General features: G+C 55.5%; 2 protein-coding genes across 2 annotated transcripts; one reads left to right on the forward strand and one right to left on the reverse strand.

Moving 5' to 3' along the window:
* Nucleotides 1-1,631: 1,631 nt before the first annotated feature.
* On the forward strand, nucleotides 1,632-7,623 carry VOLCADRAFT_117038 (uncharacterized protein; the record flags this gene model as incomplete). Its single annotated transcript, XM_002948941.1, has 10 exons — nucleotides 1,632-1,757; nucleotides 1,989-2,228; nucleotides 2,780-3,043; nucleotides 3,259-3,637; nucleotides 4,104-4,256; nucleotides 4,798-4,948; nucleotides 6,195-6,387; nucleotides 6,839-6,898; nucleotides 7,410-7,457; nucleotides 7,543-7,623. The coding sequence occupies 10 exons, from the start codon at nucleotides 1,632-1,634 to the stop codon at nucleotides 7,621-7,623; spliced, it is 1,695 nt and encodes a 564-aa protein (XP_002948987.1).
* A 757-nt stretch (nucleotides 7,624-8,380) lies between these two features.
* VOLCADRAFT_89416 (uncharacterized protein) lies at nucleotides 8,381-13,586 on the reverse strand (the record flags this gene model as incomplete). The annotated part of the gene is made up of 9 exons (XM_002949037.1): nucleotides 8,381-8,517; nucleotides 8,808-8,942; nucleotides 9,963-10,042; nucleotides 10,773-10,810; nucleotides 11,946-12,000; nucleotides 12,364-12,440; nucleotides 13,086-13,220; nucleotides 13,384-13,436; nucleotides 13,505-13,586. 9 exons carry the CDS (start codon nucleotides 13,584-13,586, stop codon nucleotides 8,381-8,383), a joined length of 792 nt encoding a protein of 263 aa, XP_002949083.1.
* Between the last annotated feature and the right edge of the window lie 6,908 nt (nucleotides 13,587-20,494).

A 20,494-nucleotide genomic window follows, 5' to 3' on the forward strand; every position in this document is an offset into this window, starting at 1 on the left:
GATCAGTGTTGCGAAGGTGTGCGTGTGTAGGGGAGGGGATGGGAGTCGCGAGAAGGGGGGGTGTATGTGGGTGATGGTGTGCGTGTGTATGTATGTTCGGGGGGAAGATAAGGGAGATGGAAGAAAAGGGGACGGCGTTTCAGAATGTCCCTGCGCAAAGTGCCGTACATGTCTGGAATGAGAGAGCCCGTTATGTACGTTTGTACGATTTTCAACAAGTGGAAGTGAGGTCGGCAGGGGACTGTTGTTGTTGCTGGTGCTGGTGTCGTCTTTCAGCTCGGCCGTGATGGTGCACGTAAACATTACGTTGCGCACGTTCGTACAGCTAGGTTCGGCCGTCCTTGGTCAGGAGGCAGTTGCAAACCCGTTTGGAGGGTGGATGTCTGTCTGTCTGTCTATCTGTCTGTCTGTCTGTCTGGGTACTGTGAAGGGAATCCGCAAAACTGTAAACCACCTGGAGCGCTGAAACAGCGCTTTAAAGCAAAGTTCGCAAACGGCCTTTCACCCTCGAAGAGCGGGGCGTATATATTCAGAATGTAAAAGCAGCTGGACGCACGTTTAGAGGCACTTCTCGAGCCGATATCTCCGCTGAGCCGCAATGACCACAACAGAGGATCAACGACAGTCGAGAGGAGGGTGCGTGTTCGTGTACGCGCCGTTTTACTGCCGCATCACGAATAGTGTTTGTGTGCAGATTAGTGGTATCCTATTCCCGGGGGGCCTGAGGTCGTTGTGTGCGTACGGGGAATTAGGCGACAGGGGAGGGGCTATGCGCCCAACCGACCTCCCCTTTCCCACCTCCGTGTTGCATCGGTTTACCTTCAACACTTCCTCCTGGCCCCTATACACAACACTTCACCCTGGCCCCTATACACAACACGCCCGACCCCGACCCCGGCCTGTATTCAGCTATTTCTAGCCCTTGCTGCACCGGTGACGACTTCCTGTGTGCCAGCCGCCTCGCTGCTTCCTCCTCGCGCCTGGGCTCGGTTGAACACACAAACACACACATGCACGCACACAGAGACGGAAAGACAGATAAGAGACAGACATGCAAGACCATGATGCAGATACGGCAGCCAGGTCTTCATACGGCGGACCAATGAGTTAATTGTTGCTGAATAGATGTCTGATTCGTCAGAGCCCCTGAGCCCACCGCGGGACCTCCTGGCCGTACAGGTAGCTGCAGGACGATGTATGAGGAAAGGCAGCAGGGGCTCAGACGGGTGCTGGCGAGGTGGCGCTGGCGCTGTTGAAGTATGCAAAAGTAGCAGGGTCGCGTTAAGAAGAGCAGACAAATGAGAGGAGGGAGATTACCGCAGGGTAGATACCGTCGGGTTCCGCTGTCAAAATCTACCGTTGGTTACAGAAGGGAATCGTACAACGTAGTCGTTGCAGTAGTTGCAATCTTACTCAGCAAGCCTGTTTAGCAGCAACAATTTTTGCAAGCGGCATTTTTGCTATCATCTCACGAAGTACAGAAAGCTTATCGTGCGGGTAGACTGGCAATGTGTTGGGAGTGGAAAGTCGCAACTTTGGAAGGGCAGGTTGTGGCGATTTAGGACTCTATCCTTTTCCATTAGAGCCCCTTATCTTTTGTACATAATCAGATAATCAACAAAGAACTTGCTATGGCAAGAAGTGTGCCTTATACAGTGCAGCTTGAGGCTGATGTCGCGCAGCAGTTGGCGGACCAAGGCGGTGCGCTACTTGTCCTTGGCCTTCCGGAGGGCTCATACTTTGGTATTGATCATATGGTAAGCCCAATATGAAAGCCGTGTTCTCAGGGCGCTTACGGGACTGATCTCCCGGAGTTGCGGCGCCCCGGCAAGTACAACCCCGTTTTCATGCATATACTTACTGCTTATGAATTGGATTTCATTGTTTTGTTGAAATGAATAAGCTATGTATGTCGCCTGAGGCGTTGGCAAATTGCGACCCGACGATTCGCCATTCCACCCATACCGTCCCATCCAACTCATCTACAGGCCTTCCGATGCGGTCCCCGCTTTCGTGGCGTTAAAATGCTGCCTCCAGGACCTCACTTTGTGTGCTACAGCGTCCCCGGCTCGGAACAACGCGGCGGCGGTATGAGCCCGGTGACCGGTTTCTTCTTCAATGTCAAGGCTGCGCCTGGCAAAGCAGCAGGAGAAGTCTCCACCGACAATGTCATCGTACGGAAGTATGACGCTGCTGGGGAGCTGCTGGTGGAGCTGCCGGACGAAGAGGTGCGCTGCTGGTGCAGGGCCACTCCTCTGGACCCGTGGGTCATTTCCAAAACCATCACTTGGGATGATGGCGAATAGTACACAGACAGGCCATCAAAGTACACTGCACAATCTACCGTTGCATATTAACGACATTTCCTTTTCGGGATTTGGTAGTCCCGATGGGGGAAGCGAGAGAACGGGGAGGGGGCCGAGGGGGAGGGAGGGAGGGAAGGGGAAGGAGGAAAGGGGGGAGCTCCGTGAATCCATTTCAATGCCAGATAACAGCAGCAGCACGTCCTAGGGGGCCAGGGGCATCAAATAGTGACAGTAGCTCCTCAGCTGCATGATATTAACAATAAGCACTAAACACCGCAGTCTGAGTTAAGGAACGTGTATGTCGAATGAGGCGCATGTGAAGGGGCCGGGGTTGCAGGGTGGGTTATAACCCCGACAGCCACACGTACCCGTGGGTGCCTAGGGACCTTCAGCCCAGTCAAAACACAGTAGGGGGGGCTCCCCCCTGCCTAACCCCGCTGCCCGGCTCTGTGCGTGAACACCCGCCTCCACAGGCACAGCGCTACGCGCTGGGTGTACGGCGGTACGAGTTTGACTGGGGGTTGGCGCCGTACAATCTCCACGCGTGGCGGCAGTGGCGGGAGTTAACAAGCTGCCTGGACGAGCGAATTATTGACGCGATCCAGCCCGTGGGGGTGAACATCTGTACGGCAGCAGAGGCGGAGTTGGACGAGCAGGACGGTGGTGGTGGTGGGGCGGGCGGGGTGGAGGGTCGGCCCAGGACGGAGGCGGAGGCGCGGCTGCGGCAGCAACTGCTGGTAGGTCCGGCAGCTTGTGTGGCCCTGAACGGGGATGGGGGTACCCACCCACCTACCTACCTACCTACCTAGCCAGCTCCGTGTGTTTCCTCATCACCCCGCCCTCACCCGCCCCTCACCCGCCCTAACCTGGTGCATGCCAAGGAATGTCGGGGCACACATGTGGGCATACAGATGCAGGAATGCTTTTGTGGATGTGGATGTGTGATCTGCAGGAGGGTCGTACAGCTCGCAAGGCAGCTGCAGCTGCTGCTGCTGCCGTACAACCACCACCACCACCAGCTGCTGTACCTGAGGCCCCACCTCCTCCCCCTCCCCCACCCCCTCCCACTGCCGCCACGTCCGCCCCCGGGGACCGCACCTCGGGTCCTTCCGATATGGAGGTGGAGGACGGAGGGGGCGGGGGAGGGGGAGGGGGAGGGGGTTTGGAGAGGGGAACAATGCACGCAGTAGCAGCAGCAGCAGTAGCAGCGAGAGGAACAGCTTCAGTGGATAACGGCAGTACCTCAGCGACGGAGGGCGGCGGCATGAAGAGCAGCACCTCGTCAGGGCGGTGTTTCTACTCGGTGGTGCCTCGACTGGTGAAGGAAGCAGGTGCGCCACCGCTCCCGTGTGTGTCCCTGTATGTGTGTGTGTATGTGTATGTGTGCGTCTGAGATCTTCCCGCCCCGGTGAGGTCGGGGAAGCGGCTCGGGCGGTCCTGGGTGGGGTGGGGTGGGGGGTGTACTGCCCCCCTGTGCGGGGGGGCCTCTATTGCGCAGTCGGTAGCGGTAAGGACAGCCGGGGTAGGTAAGACTCGACGGCAGTGGGGGCGGGGGGTTGGGAGGTGGTCGAGGGGGTGGTCGAGGACGGTCGGATAACCGGACTGCTGTGTTGGTCGGAGGGGGAGGTGAGGGGTGTAGGAGGTGGGGTGTTGTTAGGTGGGCTGGGGTTGCGTGCGGTGAATGGGGGGTTGAGTCTGAAGGTTCGTGTGTTGCCTAAGTGTGTTCCTTCGTTCCCCAACTCCCCCCTCCGCACCGCCGCCTCCCCCTCGTCCCCTTCCGCATATCTTGCCGGTCAGGTCTCACCGCCGCACAGCTGACCGCGCTCAACATGGACCGCAGTGCCCAGCTGGAGGCGCTGGCGGTCAATCGCTGGGGGGGAGATGTGGCGGCGGTGGTGGGGGAGATGCAGTTTGCATTCGTCGCCTTCGTGTACGGACAGTCACTACAAAGTGAGTGGGTTGTGGGGCGGGGGTGGGGTGAGGGTGAGGGTGAGAGCGCGTGTAAGTTGGGGGCGATGGCGCAGCCGTTAGCTGCATCGGTTGGTTTTAGTTGTTAGTCCGAGGGGGGACACGTTTTTTCATTTGACTGGCGGGTCACGCTGTCATCGCGACAGCACCGTGTGTGTTTCGTGTTGTACGGCATGTTCTCCTCACCAGCCGCAGACCTATGGGGGTAGGTGCTGCGAAACACGTGTTGGACCGGCACATCACACGTGTGTATGATGTGTGGGACAGGGGGGTATATCTTCACCCGTGGCAGCTACCCTGCGAAACCCTGCCTGCCCCGGTATTTCGGGACACCCTCATCCAGTCACCCTAGTCAACTGTCAGGGTCTCGATCCCGGGATCTCCCGGGGGCAATGGTCCGTGCCTTACCAGTAGTGCCTAACCTGTGTGTATCCTCACCTCTCCCCCCCCCCCAACCCCCCTTAACTTCCCCCCTTGAACAAGGTCTCTCCCCACAAAACCCCAACCCCCCCGTGCCCCGCAGGCTTCTACCAGTGGCGGTCCCTGGTGACTCTGTTCCTCAACTGCGAGGCGGCGGCGCTGGGGGGAAAGAGCCGCCACGCCGCCACCTTCGCCGCATTCCTGGCGGCGCTGAGGGCACAGCTTGCATGCGCCCTGGCTGACACGGCTGACAGGTGTGTTTTCCTCCTCCTCCCCCCCCTACGTTTGGTACACTCTTGCCCTGGCAGCAGCTTCACTCGTGTGTGGTTCGTCTTTTCCCCACCCCCGGGGCAGGGGGGCTGGGGTAAGGGGAGGCCGTGTGGGAGGTAGGGGGCGACGGCTGTACCTGGTGCCGGTTACGTGGAGGTGGTGGGGGTAGTAGTGGTCGTGGGGGTGTTCTCTGAAGTCAAGCCGCGAAGGAGAAAAGGTAAGTGGCCTTTCTTTTCTTCTCGCGGCTTGACTTTAGGACACCCCCACGATTGCTGATGGTGTATGTGTATGTATGTACGAGTGTATGTATGGTGTGTGAAGTATAGGGGGGTATAATAGCTTCACCCTCGTGTGCAGCCGCGCCGCTACCCTAGTAGCCCGCTGGCAGTCCCTGCTACCACCCTCCCTCCCCGGTGCTGTGATTCCCCTCCTCGGAACATCACCACCACCACCATCATCATCATCATCATCATCAGACGTCAGTGCGAGTGAGTGAGTGATGACTTGTGTGAAGTCAGAGGAGTTTCTCCGGGTTCTGCACCCAACAGCACACCATCATCATCATCACCACCACCACCACCACCACCACCACCACCAACATCATCCAAGGGAATCTTCCGGCGGATCAACGGCGGCGTCAACTCCTCACAACTTCACTCCACTCCCGGTCGGCGAGCAGGTCTTCAACATCACCGTCCGTCGGCAGGGGGCCCCAATGCAACTATACCCGCGTAATGCCCAGGGAGGGGTTTTCCGCTCTACCTGTCAGAATCGAGCCCGTGACCTTCCAGGGCTATGATGCCGCGCCGTAGCATATGAGCATATTTTTTGTGTCTTAGGCCTTGCGTATGTGAGTACTTATCTACATATCGGTACATAAGTACTCACATATGTGGTATGTATGTATGTATGTATGTATGTATGTATGTATGTATGTATGATGTTGTTACAGGTTGGTATAGCTTCACCAGCGGCCACCTTTCCCGAGGCAGTTCCCTGCTCTCCCCAGCGAGAGGGGCACCATGTATGGGGCACCATGTATGTATGTGTGTATGTATGGGGCACCATGTATGGGGCACCATGGGGCACCATGTATGGGGCACCATGTATGTATGGGGCACCATGGGGCACCATGTATGGGGCACCATGTATGTATGTATGTGTGTATGATAGCCAGGTGGTTTCTTCAGCTGCCTCTGTTCCCTCTACCCTCCTTCGAACTCCCTCCAGCGCTGCTGGTGTCCTTGAGAGCAAAGAAGACCTTGTGGCTGCTGCGACCCACGGGTCATCCTCCCTGCTGGTTGAGGAAGTGTTGCTGGCGGGGGGGGGTCGGGACTGCTTCCTGCGTCGCCACCTGGACAGCTGGTTCGAGGTGCTTCGGGAGGCGGAGCCGGGGGAGGTGGATAGCAGGCTGCTGTACGAGGTGCGAGGAGGGGGAGTGGAGGGGGTTTGGAAAGGGGAGGGGGGGATGGACGAGAAGGGGTGGGAGGGTGGGAGGGGGAGGTTTGTCTGTGGGTGGGTGGGTGGGTGCGTGTGCGTGTGTGTGCATACCGTGCTAGGCAACCTGAGCAACTCTTGGCAGTCCCAGGGAAAGGAGGTCTAGGATTGGGAAAACCCTACATGCTGCGTGTCTTGCGCCCAGGCCCCTACCTCCGCGCGCCATCTTCTAGCTCGCCCCCAAATCAAGTTCCAAATCAAGTGCTCTTTCCCCTCTCCCCCTTCTCCCCCTCTCCTTCGCCGCCCTCCTTCCCCCCTTCCCGAAAGCCGTTTGGTCAGTCCTACTTCTGGTACACTACTGCCCTGGCAGCAGCTTCACTCGCTCGTGGTTCGTCTTCCCCCCCGTCCTTCTCCCCCCCCCCCGGGGGCCCGTGTAGGCGACCCAGCTTCGTGCCCTGCTCAGCAGGACGGTTGGCTGGCAGTTCGATGGTGTGGAGGTGGGTGGAGGAAGTGAGGGTGAGGGGTGATGGAGGAGTGTATGTATGTGTGCGTGAGGGGGGGAGGATGCGGCGCATGCGGGTGTGGGTCTTGGAGCAAGAGGCGGGGTGGGCTACACGGGGGGTACGGGGTCGTAGAGCCCGGGGTCTGGAACTCGGCTTGTCGGGGGTTGGGGGTGAAGAGAAAAGCGAGATAGAGGGAGGGGAAGTTGAACACAGCACAGGGTTGTTTGGGCTGCGTCGGTAGCTGGTTTGAGGTGTTGGGACGTTGTGTTTGCGATGTATTGGCGGTTGTTTTGCTTTGGGATGCTACTGCTGCTTCAGCTGCTACTGCTACTGCTGTTGTTGGCCTGTGTTGTGTTGTGTTGGTCTGTGTTGTGTTGTATTACAAATGTGCCTTGTCCTCTCTTTCCTGGTTGTGAGGCCAAGTCAACCAGGAGCAGGGAGGTGCCCACCTGGGACGGAAGGTCCCCCCCCCTTGTTGTCACCCCCCCCCCACCCCCCCACCCAGCATGGCGACCCTACTCCAATCGATGTTCGACCGACCTACACTTACCCGGTACACTGACACAGCTCCCCTACAACCCCCAATCTGCTGTGTGTGTATCTATATGTATATCTGTATGTTTGTGTATGTTGTTCAGGTCCTAGGGGAGGATGACGACGACGAGTACTCGCCGGTGGTGGTGGAGCTGGGCCCCCAGGCCGATTGGGAGGGGCAGTGAGGTGCCCAAGGCGACTACCGGGTTAAAAAGTGGAGGGAAGGATACCAATGATGTGATGGCGTCAAAAGTAGTGGATGGGAGGGAGAGGGAAAGGGGGTGGGGGAAGGGAGGAAAACACAGGCACAACCCCGCCCCGCCCTCTTCCACCCACACCTGATGGTAGTGGCGGTGGTGATGGTGAGACGCGGAGAGGTGGCACTTGGGGAGTGTTCCCCATTTCGCCTGGCCTCCCCAGGTGCGATAATACCAGCCCCCAATCCCCGTAGGTACGGCATTTTACCGCACTACAAGGTGATGGCATAGTGCCGTTTGGCATTACACGTCGTGGTGCGTGAGGTGGGCCACCGAATAGGTCGGCAACATATCGGGCGTGAAGTGGAGCGGATGGATCGCGCACACCGAAGAAAGGGCTCTTGGGAATTAAAGATTAGGCAATCACATTATCCATCGCCTAAATCGGGAGCATAACAGCTTGAAAACAACCAACACCACATGCCATCGCGGTACACCTCCGACATCAAGTCTAAATCTAAGCTCGATAAGCATATCATCATGAATTTAATATAACACTCATTTGGAGACGGTAATGCCACCGTTATGCCTCCGTAATGCGTCTCATAATGTTGTCTTTCATGCAGCCGACGCAAACGAACTCTCTAAATAGACATGAATACTGTACACGGTACGGCATCGTCCACTGGCGATGTAAGCCACTAGCTCGGCGGATCACTGCATCACACCATTACCCTCAAATTCCTCATCTGTACGGCTTGTTGTGGATCCACTTTGTGGCTGTCCACTTGGTTCCGGAGAATGTCGGACAGCTGGCGTGCAGCGCGTGGCGGTCGGGAATGAGCCCCGCGGGATCCATGTCCCAGAACAGCAACACGTCGCCTGCGAGGGCGTGGTTGTGGTGGTTGCGGTGGTGGTTATAGGGTTCATGGTTGTATTGGTGTTGATGGGGTTGAGGACATGGCGGCTGGAAACTGGTACCTGGCCGGACGTTGGCCCCGGGGAGACGCCCCGGAGGTGACCACCCCCGCCCCCCTTTCCGCAACACGGCGTGGCTGGGAACATGCATACGCACATACATACATACAACAGAAAGCAGATACACCGCACAAACCTACCTACATACATACACACGTACATATACATATACATACAGACAAACACCCTCGCACCTTTCCTGGGCCTTATCGATATGCCCATCCTGGCAGCGCACTGCGAGTACCCCTGGCCATCCACCGACTGCTTGTGCGGGTCCAGGGGTTCAGCCAGAGGGAGGGCGGTCTCCCCGCCTGCTGCAGGATCTACATCTGCAGACGAGGAGGAGGAGGGAATAATAAGAGGCTTAACATTAACAGCAGCAGCAGCAACAACAACATCAAAAACCACAGACGCAGCCACATTGTTACCAGTGCCAGCAGCACCAGCGGACGGGAGAGGGGGGTTAGGGAGGGGGAGGCCCCAACGACTTGTGCGCGCTATTATAATAGTACTTTGTTTGGCACCACGCTACAGCTCGCAATGTAATTAATGTAGGTCATGGAGCTTTTTGCTCACCCACCCCCAATTCCCCGGGGTAGTCCACCACACAGGCTGTATAACGCCGCCCCCTCCTGTTCACATGCTGCATACGACACCACCAAGCGGACGCATCGCCGCCGCCGCCGCAGCGGTAACACCAGGAGTCATCAACGCCGCTAAAGCACCATCACCACCATATTGCACCAAGCGGCACTTCGAAGAGACGACGGTGACACACCGCACCTTGACATGCCACCACATACACATGTCTCTGTATGTATGTATGTCTATATGTCTGTCTGTGTGTCTGAGTATGAGAAGATCATGTCGTTACATATAAGTCCTGTAGCGATGGAACTGATCACCGCTAGGTGGGCAGGTAGGTAGGTAGGTAGGTGTCTGGCGCGCTGAGCCCTTAACAGCAGCAATGAGGGGCGGTAATGGAGGACACGGGAGCTCGAGAGTCAATTGAACAGTGCTGGGCCATGCTTACCCCCAGTAGCAGTAGTTGTAGCAGTCGCTGTAGCAGTCGCTGTAGCAGGCAAAGGGATGTGCAGTGCTGCTCGCCATGCTATGCCTCCCTGCCCCTGGCCACCCCCTGCTTTCCTTCAGCATTCTTTTTAGACTTGTGGGCTAGGTAGGCGATTTTCCGCTATCGTCATGACTACATCATCGCGAGGACGGCTTCTTCACAACCGTCGACTGGTAAGCTATGCCTTGGCGTATCAGTCTATCCTTGGCATCAGCTTCGCTCGTTCACGTGGTTCATCTCCCCCACCCCCTCCCCTCACCCCCCTCCTCCCGCCCACCTGAAAGATACATGAGGACAGTGGCCATGCGGTTGCTGCCCCCCGCCTTGGCCACCTCATTATCATCAAACCAGTCCCAGCTGGGGGTGGGGGGCGGGTGGGAGGGACGGGGTAGGAGGGGGTAGGAGGGGATGATGACGGGGGGAGAAGGCGGCGAAGCGAAGATAGGAAGTATGGATGTCAGGGGCTGTGAAATTCCCAGGCAGGAGTACATACATACATACAGTTGACCCAGTCGACCCGGGTTCAAATCCGCCTGCCGGCTCCTCGGGTGTTTGAGGAGTGATGAAATGGGAGGTGGCCCCCCATCTTATGGACGGTGTAGGACGTGATAATATCAACTTGCGAGCTGACCAGGAACTAAGTTGATGCGCCGTTGATCCGCTAGATTTGGTTGGATGCTGGTGGTGAGTTGCCGAACCCAACGAATACATTCTGAAGTCGGATGGGGTGACGGATTAGGGTGCCCCTCTAGCAGGGGAGAGCAGGGACTGCCCCGGGAAAGGGGGCCGCTGGCGAAGTTAACCACCCTGTAACAACATACATACAGGCAGGAGTACGAAGGCAAGACGCATGCAAATAGATCGTCGAGACAGCGGAGGCAGGGGTGTCTCTGTCTATGAGTGTAGGTGTGTGGGTGTGTCTGTTACATATCGATCCGGGCCTGACGCTGGCCAGGGGCACCTAACCGCATACCCCAACGCGTGTGTGTTTGTGTGTCTGGGGGGGGTTAAGCGTCAGGAGGGGAACCGTGCAGCACAAGGGACTATGAAAATTTCCAAGCTTATGATGTCGTACGTTACTACTTACTGGGCGTCGTACTTTTGACCGTTGACGTACCGGAGCACCTGGTTGCAGCGGGGGGGCGGGCGGTCGTTTGGGGAAAAGGGGGTAAAACTTAGAACCCGGGGAGCAGCAGTCCCCGCCCCCGAAACGATAGCACCGGCACGCGACGCCCCTCATAAGAGACCCCCTCCGCGGATCAGTGGGCGCGTGTGTGTATGTGTATGTGTGTATGTGTATTTCCACCATTGCATTACGAATTTCATCCTGCTCCCCGGCTACCCCTTTCCCCCGTGCACATCTTCGCCCTTATACCTCTTTCTCCTCCCTAATTTTCCGTGCCACAACCTATAACCCTCCCCTCCCCCCTCCCCCTCCCCCTCTCTTCACCTCTCCACTCCCCTCCCCCTTCCTCCCTCTTCCCCCCCTCCCCCCTCCCTTTGTCCCCCCCATTCCCTTGCCCCCCATAAACCGCATCGTAACAGACATACTGCGTACATGGACAGCCCACATTAGTGCATGTGTGTGTGGGGTGGGGGTTAGGGGGAAGACAGACCACCTCCCGATTCCCCCCCTTCCCACTTCCCTGACCTCGCCCCCTCCTATGGTTGCATTGCCGTACCTCCATGGGCTCTTGATGTCGGACGGGAAGATGCTGAATACATGCATACATACATACGTATAAACAAGGGAGCATTGGGAATCAGATCCGGATCCCAGGGAAGGGGAGTTGCGTGGAGGTCGGGTAAGCGTGTGTATGTGTGTTTTGGGGGATGCGGGTGCTGCAGGAGACTGAGGCCGTCAGGCGGGCAGGTCTGTCAGCTGCTGCCTGGCCTTGGGGGGGCCGCCTGAGGGGGTTTGGCAGCTAGGGAGGGAAGCTGTGTTTCGGATGTACGGAAATACATCAGGTTCAGTTCCATGAAGTCAGCCGTTCCGCATGAAAGTCAGCCGTTCTGCATCATGATGATGATGATGATGGTGGTGAGACCAGAGAATACTGTTCTCCGTGTTTCCCCCCTCTGAAGGCTGGCAGCACCTGAAAAGCTTAGATCAGGACTTTGGATTCGGCCGCACCCTCCCCACCCCACAATCCTCCTGCCCACCCCATCATCCCCCCCCCGGTGCCTCTCCCTCGGAAGGGCCCGACGTGGCCAAAACACATTTGTCCACACACCCCTCACATGCCACACACACACGCACCGTCCACCGGGCTATACGCTCCTCAATGCTCGACACAATCGAGGTCTCGCCGTACCTGTACGACAGTACGACAGTCCGGGTGATAGTGGGCATGAGGCGGGATCCCTTTCTAGGGTCACCCGTTGGCAGTTGCATGCATGTGGTAGGCTCGTATACACGTCAGCTTTAGGTAACGGAAAAACCCTACCTGCTTTTCCCCCCTTACACAGCCCCGCCTAACTCTCTTTCCCCCCCAACACCCACCGATTCACCCACTTCCCCCACAACCACCATCATCCGTCCTAGATGTGGAGTTCGGAACCAACCAACCAACTATAAAGCTAACCAACCAACCAGAACGGAACGACGGGTCCATTCCTCCTTTCCTCTCCATCGCCAAACTCAACACCACTACCAAACCCCCCACATAATGACGTACATAATGCTAGCTGAGAAGCTCGTACGGATGTCGTCAATCAGGTCGCTATCAGTGCCCACAACCATACTGCGCTCCAGCTGCGGGGGAAGGGGGGAATGGTGGCGTGTTGCGCGGTGGTGGGGCGGTGGGGCGGGACCTCAGTACCACGGAGGGCGGCATTCCAAACAGTCACGACAGGGGTTATTAAGAGAGAGGGGGTGTATGTTAAGACGAACCACGAGCGAAGGTGAGGGGGAGAGGGAGGGGGAGGGGGTAAGACGAACCACTGACCAATATAGCAGATACCAGATGTATATACGGTGGTTGGGGGGGAGAAATAACCAGAGGTGTATGTATGTGTATGTATGTGTGTGTATGTGTGTGTGTGTAAAAGGAGGATGTCCGGGGGACGCGGGGGAGCACGGGGGGACATAACACGCCACCATACGCACATTGGTACACATGTACACGGCTCTCCCTTTCTCCAGAGTTCCGCCTCCCCCACTGTGTGTTCGTGTGTCTGTCTGTCAGTGCGTGTCTGTGTGTGTTTGTGCACATACCCGCGTGCACACATTTCCACTTCACCTTGTGTGTGTGTGTGTGTGTGTGTTTAGTCGTGTCCTAAGTTCCCCCCTACAAGAGTTTGGGGTGGCTACTCGGAGCGGGCGGAGCGGATCCAAGGGCGGATCCTGAGCCCCCCCAGATCTGCTCCCACCCCGTATCTCAGCCCACATCTCCCACACCTTAGGCGTCGCGAGCTCTATCAGGTGGTCGCACTCCGCGGGTGTCAGAAACTGGTGGTAGACGAAGGCCCGGGGCATCCAGGATACTGTCTCAACCCATGGACCGCTTCCTGGGCCAGGACTTGTTGCCGATTTCTGCCGCGGTGTGGGGGAGTGTGGAGAGAGGGAGCTGTGGGGCAGATGGTGGGCTTGAAGTCGACGCCGTTGCCAAACTAGTTGATATACACGATAAAAGGGTATGCGGAGCGAGCTCTGCGTGGATGAGCACAACAGCAGTGCTGGGCCGAGCATTACCCACCTGGACGTTATAAGTCTCGCCTTTCCAGCCAATAAGCTGTTCTTCTATTACATCTGCAACAGCCAATAAATTGGATTGAAATGTAGCTCTTCAGGCCAAAGCCCTGTGAGCCCGTTCGCACCTTCCAACGCTGTGACCTGACGGTTGCCTGGGAGAGGCCACAATAGCGCACAAAAGATAAGCAAGTTTGTTGCTGTGCGCATTTGTAAAAATGCATCTAACAATTAACGAAGGTTGGAGAGTTGAGATGTTCCGCGTCCGAAGTTATGGTACAAACATGAGATCAGAAAAGCACCCCGTCGAAATTTAACACTTGTGGTCTATTGCATATCCCAACAGCTTTCGCAAGGGATCTTTGTTCCGACAAGGTTATAAAGGGCCTCCGAAACCCACAGTTTCGCAGCTCACGACATTATAGATTTAGTAGCATTTACCCGATGATTATATTTCTTAAAATTTATAGAATATTTGTAGAATGCCGTGGCGTCGGTCATCCTTCCAAACCTATAGCAGTCTGTATGTCAACCTATACACACTGCAAATTAAGGTTCGGGAGTTGATCGTGTTTTATCCAGGAATATCACTGCTTAATCAAAACAGTCCTAAGTACCGTAGGGGTTGACGAGGGATGAAGATCCAGACCTTTATTTCGTTTGTGGTGTTCAATTGCGCCATTTGCTGTTACTTATGTGCATAGATATCCTTGTTTATCTCATGGTCTGCAATCAAGCGCATTCTCCTCGCCGCTGTGCCTGCTGTCGGTGGTTTTAGCCGGGGATCCATCTAATAGCTCACGTGCAACCCGGCTTCAACCCTGAGCATCCAGGCCATACGTAACGTCCGGCGGTTACTTTTACGATGTGTTATATGGCTGGCAATTGTTTGCGCACGATTCGTCCAGTCTGAAGTCTAGCTAGCTCACTTTTTATTAACGGACGTCCTTGTTGAACTTTGAAGAGGTTCTCAATGCCTTGCTGGGGGTTGTGCTTGCCGCCAAGCTCGTTCACCCCTACCTGACTCATTGGCGTTTCTGTATACCTAAGCTGCATTCCCCCTGTCTGGCCCCTTGTCCCGAATTCCCCCGGGCGAATGACACAGCTACGAGTGCCCCGCCTCGACTGCAGATCGGTATCGGTGCACTCCACCGCCCGGGTTGATTGTTCCAATGCTTCCGTACGTGTGGGAAACCTGTGCAGTCGAAAGGGCTTTCCTGAGGGTGAGGCAAACCTGGAGGCACATATTCCCCTGCTTAGGGAAGCCGAGTCATCCGTCACTCACTGACGCACGGACACATTGCCCCCGATGACATGCTACACTCCTTTACGTGTGTCATTCTACAGAATTGTCCGGAACCTGCGTTGCTGCGTCGTAAAGTTTTCCATGGTAATTTTCGCGGATGAGGCGCTTTTTCGGATGAGGCGTATGCATGTCGAAGCCGCAATAATAATCCGCAACGCGTACAGCAGCAGCACACGCTGTTGTGGATCGCGCCAGTGAACCTCGATGATGATAGTGATGTTCAGCTGGAAGGACGGAATTATAGTACGCGAGGCTAACTCCAAATGGGGCGATGTTGGGGAACAGGGATGGCGCACCGGCGGAAGTAGCGGTGGGAGAGGGCTGTACGGAAGCAGCGGCGGTATATGGCTAGGAACATACATATCGGAGGTGGGATGTGGCAAATGCGCCAGTGCAATTGCATGTTCGTCTTGTGTGTGTCGCACACGGGCAGCCCCGGACCCTCCAGCTAGCTAGCGCTTCTTGTGGACGGGTCTCCGGACATGAGCGGGAGTCCTCCTTGTTGAAAAACTCGCCTGTTGGTCAGCAAGGTGGGAGGGTAGGTGGCGCTACCTCTCTCTCTCGCGCTCTCTCTCTCTCTCTCTCTCTCTCTCTCTCTCTCTCTCACACACACACACACACACACACACACACACACAAACCGAGTATTCAGCATAATATGGCCTCATACTGAATTAGGAATGGGTAGGGTCTATCCAGGGTTTCCGGGTTTCCTCCGTCTTAGTGAACCCTTACCCACGCAGGCACGCAGCTGCAGGGAATAATGGCGGTTAGTAAGTGCGTTAACCAGACAAGAAACACGAACTGTCTTTGTTAGGGATTTTTTTACTGCATTTTTTTACTGTCCGAATGTATGATAATTCTGCTGCGTGTAGGCACAACACTTATAGGATGTCTGTTGCCTGTTCAGGCACTTCCTAGTCTTTTAGTATACTTCCTAATCTTCGTGTTACAGAGTGGGTGGCTTCTGGGCCATTTGCACACATTCGAATACTGGTCTAGCGGTGAACACCAGAGGGCATCATACACCATAATCACACTCTACTACGCCATAAGAACTGAAAGGCCAAGGTGGTTCATTCTGCATTCTAGAAGTTTTCCTCAAATTGATAACGAGGTGGCATTTGGCTGGGTCAACCGGAAGCTGCTATGGATGCGCCGTGAGGAAAGAGGGGTTTTACTAGTACAGGGCCCACGCTGGACTCCCTGAAATGCTGCTATGAGTGAGTGGCAATGCGGGTTGAGGTTAATGGTGCGAGGGGAGAGGCATTCACCCCCACACAAGAGGTTAAGCAGGGCTGTTCAAAAATGAGCCCCAAGCTATTCGGTTTCTTTGTTGAAGGATTCGCAGGCGCTACCTGGATGCTCTGGGAGTTGTGCGCCCCGATGCCATGGCGGTTCATGGCAGCCCCAATGTTGAAGGCGGACGTGTAACCCCCAGCGCTCCAGTAAGGTAATTTGAGCCTTCTTGCCCTGTCACTCTGTCGGTTGATGAGCCTGCAAAGGGCACTTCGAGAATGGTCAGAAGCGTTCAGCATATGGAAATTCGAGCTGCTGTTTTTCCATCCCCAATGGCCAGGTTAGGAAACAGCTTTGCGCCCTTGGTACGTATGATCTGGTCGCCATGCATGTTTTGGAGGAAGGGCAACTGGTACGCCGACCAGTCACGTGGAGAACACGTGCACGCTGTCTTGGCTTGTACTTTGGACCCAATGCATGTCTTTTGCATTCTGCACAGACGAGTTGTACTCATCGGGGCAATCGGGCCATGATTGCTCTACAACAACAGATTGCGCCGGCATGGATTGCTAGATTGCACCGAATGGTTAGAGTGGAGTGAGGCGAACATGTACTTCATTCACTCGAAAATTCATGTCATTGCATGCTTGCAGGTCAATCCCTTCATTTAGGCGGCTGTGGTATGGCAAGACCACTCTCCTCCAACCCTGTTTACAGAACTCCATAACTGTTGCATCACATAATTGTAGCTTCAACACAGCACATGTGTATAGCGGGAGACTGCTGTAACCCGCTTCCACAGGAAAGAGAATACGATCGTATTCTATACATCATCGCGATGATGTAGGTCTACCAAAGGTGCTGAAATGCGTGCCTCGCCTTGCACCTCACAACCCAGGTCCGTCCAGTTTTCTGATACCGCAGTACAGGCGCCGTCCAAGCATGGCATGGCTGGATGCTGAGCGCGGCATTGGTCTGGGGACTTGGACAGTGCTGCCTCGTACAGTGAGTCAGCAGTGAGCATAACTGGTAATGGCCTGACATTATCTTCTGAACGGCGGTGAAGCCTTTTCATGCTTGGGTGGCGTGGCAGGAGCTCACACTTCCTTTGACAGCCGATACCAGCCCCCGCATACTTGACGCACCTTGAAGTATCCATCAAACGCTCCCTTAGTGCCGTTACCCACCCGTTGTCCTCGTGAGGCTGTAGTATACTGTAGTATTCTGGGTTTCACGGGATCCGAGTCCACCGATCGGTTCTTTTCCAAAAAAGACGTGATAATAACACACCAGATGCAAACACATACACAGCGTTGCTTCTCCTGCATGGGCACAAAGTTACATGTGGGGAACTGTCTCCAATGCATAAGTGCAAGCAAGCATGTTCACATGTACGCATGACATACCTTGAAGGGTTTGATCCACTGGGATTTTGCACCCCAGGAAACGCTGTATGACACGGGTTTGGGGTCGCCATATTTTAATAACCTGACATACTGTAAATATAACTCTGCTTGTAGCTCCTTTGGACAAATTACGTGGCAGGTAAGACCGAACGGATGTGGGGCCGCCGGGCTCACGTAATCGTCGGCTTGTGTGCTGTTCACCAATCAAAACACTTCTAACAAAATGCAATGTTTCCTCGCTTGTACGATCACAGCGTTGCGCTAGCCTATTAGGTTCATACGATTTGGTTTCAGCACCGCTGATAACGCCCGCATGACGGCGGGCGTGCAGGCTAATTGCGGATGGCTTCGATCCCAAGCGCTTATTCACAGCAGAAACAAGCTGGACTGCTTGACCTGCACACGATGCCAACGGCCAGAAAAGATAGTGCCACATTGCTGAAGGACATGCAACCACCAGTATTACAACAGTGGCAAAAGATGCAAGCCAACCTGCAAACCCCCGAGTACCGTCTAGGTATTCAAGAACTGAGGTCGCGATGTTTGGTTTCCTTCAGCTAAAGGTGGGCAAGAATCTAGATGTTGGATGAGAAATGGACGAGCATGCTCGGACTGAGACACAATTTCTCTTTGCGAAATCCGGGAGGAACACCCTAACAGGTGGCGCTGCGGCCGGGGCTGAAGCGCGGTGCAAGAGAGGAAACACGGTAACATGCAAAGCGCAGAAGCCAGCTGGCTTCTGCAGGAAGGTGTGCAGTGAGAAGTAGTGGCCGAGCATAGCGGTTACAAAAGTCCTCATGACGCAAATCGACCAGACATACGCCCGCGGCAGAAAAAATGGCAACGTGAAGCGGCAAGCAAAGAAGAGAAATAAGTTAAGGACTATTGATAAAATATAGAACGATGTATTCGAGAACTGCAAGAAGAGACGGGCAAGATTACGCAAGATTAATGAGCAAAGCTTTCAGAGAGAGACGCGGGAGAGGAGGGAGAGGAGGGAGAGAAGAAAGAGGAAAGGGAAGAGGGACAGGAGGGGGAGAAGCACATTAATGTCGCTGTGTTTGTTTTTCCCGACAACAACAAAGAGAGCTATGGCGAGGTCCCCGTGCACGTGAGAGTCATGGAACGGGGACCCCAAAACGAACGGCGCAAGGCCTCACACGGGGAACGTAAACCCTCCCCGTCAAAATCGCAACAATTTGCATTTTTGTTTGGTACTTTTTCAGCAGCTCCAAAACGTTCTGATGCTGTAAAAGCTGCAAGCTTATTAGGTGTAATGATAAACGACGGTTCAAAACGTACTCCCCGAACCGTTCCTTCTCTGTAATCCATACCCCGGTGCTGTCCTCCAGTATAAAGAAATGTTATTCAAGTATACTGGGCCGTAGTTGTGCTGTCATGTATAGCGGTATCAACAATTACTTGCCCGTAGCCCAGAAGCCATCGAAAACAAAACCTGCCCTTAAGAAGACAGAAATAGTAGCGAAGGCACAGAAAGAAACTGCGGAAAACGCCGCCACCAAAGAACATGTGCCCTTGCTCCACATGCAGCCTGATCAAGACGAAGATCCCTAGAAGAGTATTTCTATACTAATCGTATACATGATGATGTGAATGCCGTGGGTGAGGAGGATGCATCATCGGGTGAGGGTTCGGACATTGATAAGGATGATGGGCCTGACGGCCCGAACTCCCGCCAGCTAGTGACGGAGGCTGTAAAAAAGTCAGCCCGAACGTCGCATCATCGGGGCGCTAGGGTGCCTGACAGCTGCACGGGTGGGGTCTGGTGACACTCGGGCGCTGGAACCTGGGTTGGGCGATGTCGGAATCTGGACGCGCGCTTGGGGCCGTGGCCTTGTGAGGGTATTTGGGGGCTGTCCGAAAAAAGTCAGCCCGAACGCTTGACTTTGGGCCGGGGCGCTAGGGTGCCTGACAGCTGCACGGGTGGGGTCTGGTGACACTCGGGCGCTGGAACCTGGGTTGGGCGATGTCGGAATCTGGACGCGCGCTTGGGGCCGTGGCCTTGTGAGGGTATTTGGGGGCTGTCCGAAAAAAGTCAGCCCGAACGCTTGACTTTGGGCCGGGGCGCTAGGGTGCCTGACAGCTGCACGGGTGGGGTCTGGTGACACTCGGGCGCTGGAACCTGGGTTGGGCGATGTCGGAATCTGGACGCGCGCTTGGGGCCGTGGCCTTGTGAGGGTATTTGGGGGCTGTATGCAAAAAATCAGCCCGAACGGCTGCATTCCAGTTGCATTCATGATTGCCGTACTCAGCCTCAGGTGTGATCCCTGGCCAGGCCATGTGGTCAGTCAAGGTCATGCATTCCCCAACCATGCTGTTTGAAATGTTCACAGCTTCTTGTAAATAAACAGGCAACTCACCAGCGAGATGTACCTGTGGCATATCAACACTCATTTCATGCACACACACGCAGCAGGATCATCCAGTATGCACCCATTCAGTATCCCATCACTCTCCCCAAACAGGAAGTCCTAGATTAACCCTCAGTTCACTTGGTCTGATTCCTGTTAGACCCCCCACGCTGTCTCTGTAGCAAAGCCGCGAGCTTGGCGCCCCTTCCCAGGCGTTGGCTCTGGCCGCCCCTGTTCCCCCGCTGGCCACCCCCTGTTGCTTGCTCGGCCCCCTTGGTTGGCTGCTTGCCGCCCCTGGTGGGCTGCCGGCGTGTCGATCACTGATGTCCCAGACAACATTCGAGTCCTGAAGGCAGTCCACTGCGGTGGTTCGGATGCTGAACTGCTTCCGGCAGGTTCCGCATTAGTGAACGGGAACCTCCAATTCAATAGGCTGGTCCCACGTCACCACGGTGATCGGACAAGACAGTGGTTTGCCGGAGCTCTCAGCCCGGCACGTAGGGCAGGTACTGATGTCCGCTGAACGTGACCCCCGCCTGATGAAGCAGATTCTTACGTGATGTAACGGTTTTGTGGACGAACTAAAAGTATACCTCTGCCACTAGCTGGCGGGAGTTCGCGTCCTCACTGAGGATCATGGGCCTGGCAGGCCCATCATCCTCATCGGTGTCCGAACCCTCACCTGATGATGCATCCTCCTCACCCACGGCATTCACATCATCATGTATACGATTAGTATAGAAATACTCTTCTAAGGGACCTTCGTCTTGACCAGGCTGCATGTGGAGCAAGGGC

Source organism: Volvox carteri, assembly GCF_000143455.1.
Source record: "Volvox carteri f. nagariensis unplaced genomic scaffold VOLCAscaffold_12, whole genome shotgun sequence".
Taxonomy (NCBI): Eukaryota; Viridiplantae; Chlorophyta; class Chlorophyceae; order Chlamydomonadales; family Volvocaceae; genus Volvox; species Volvox carteri.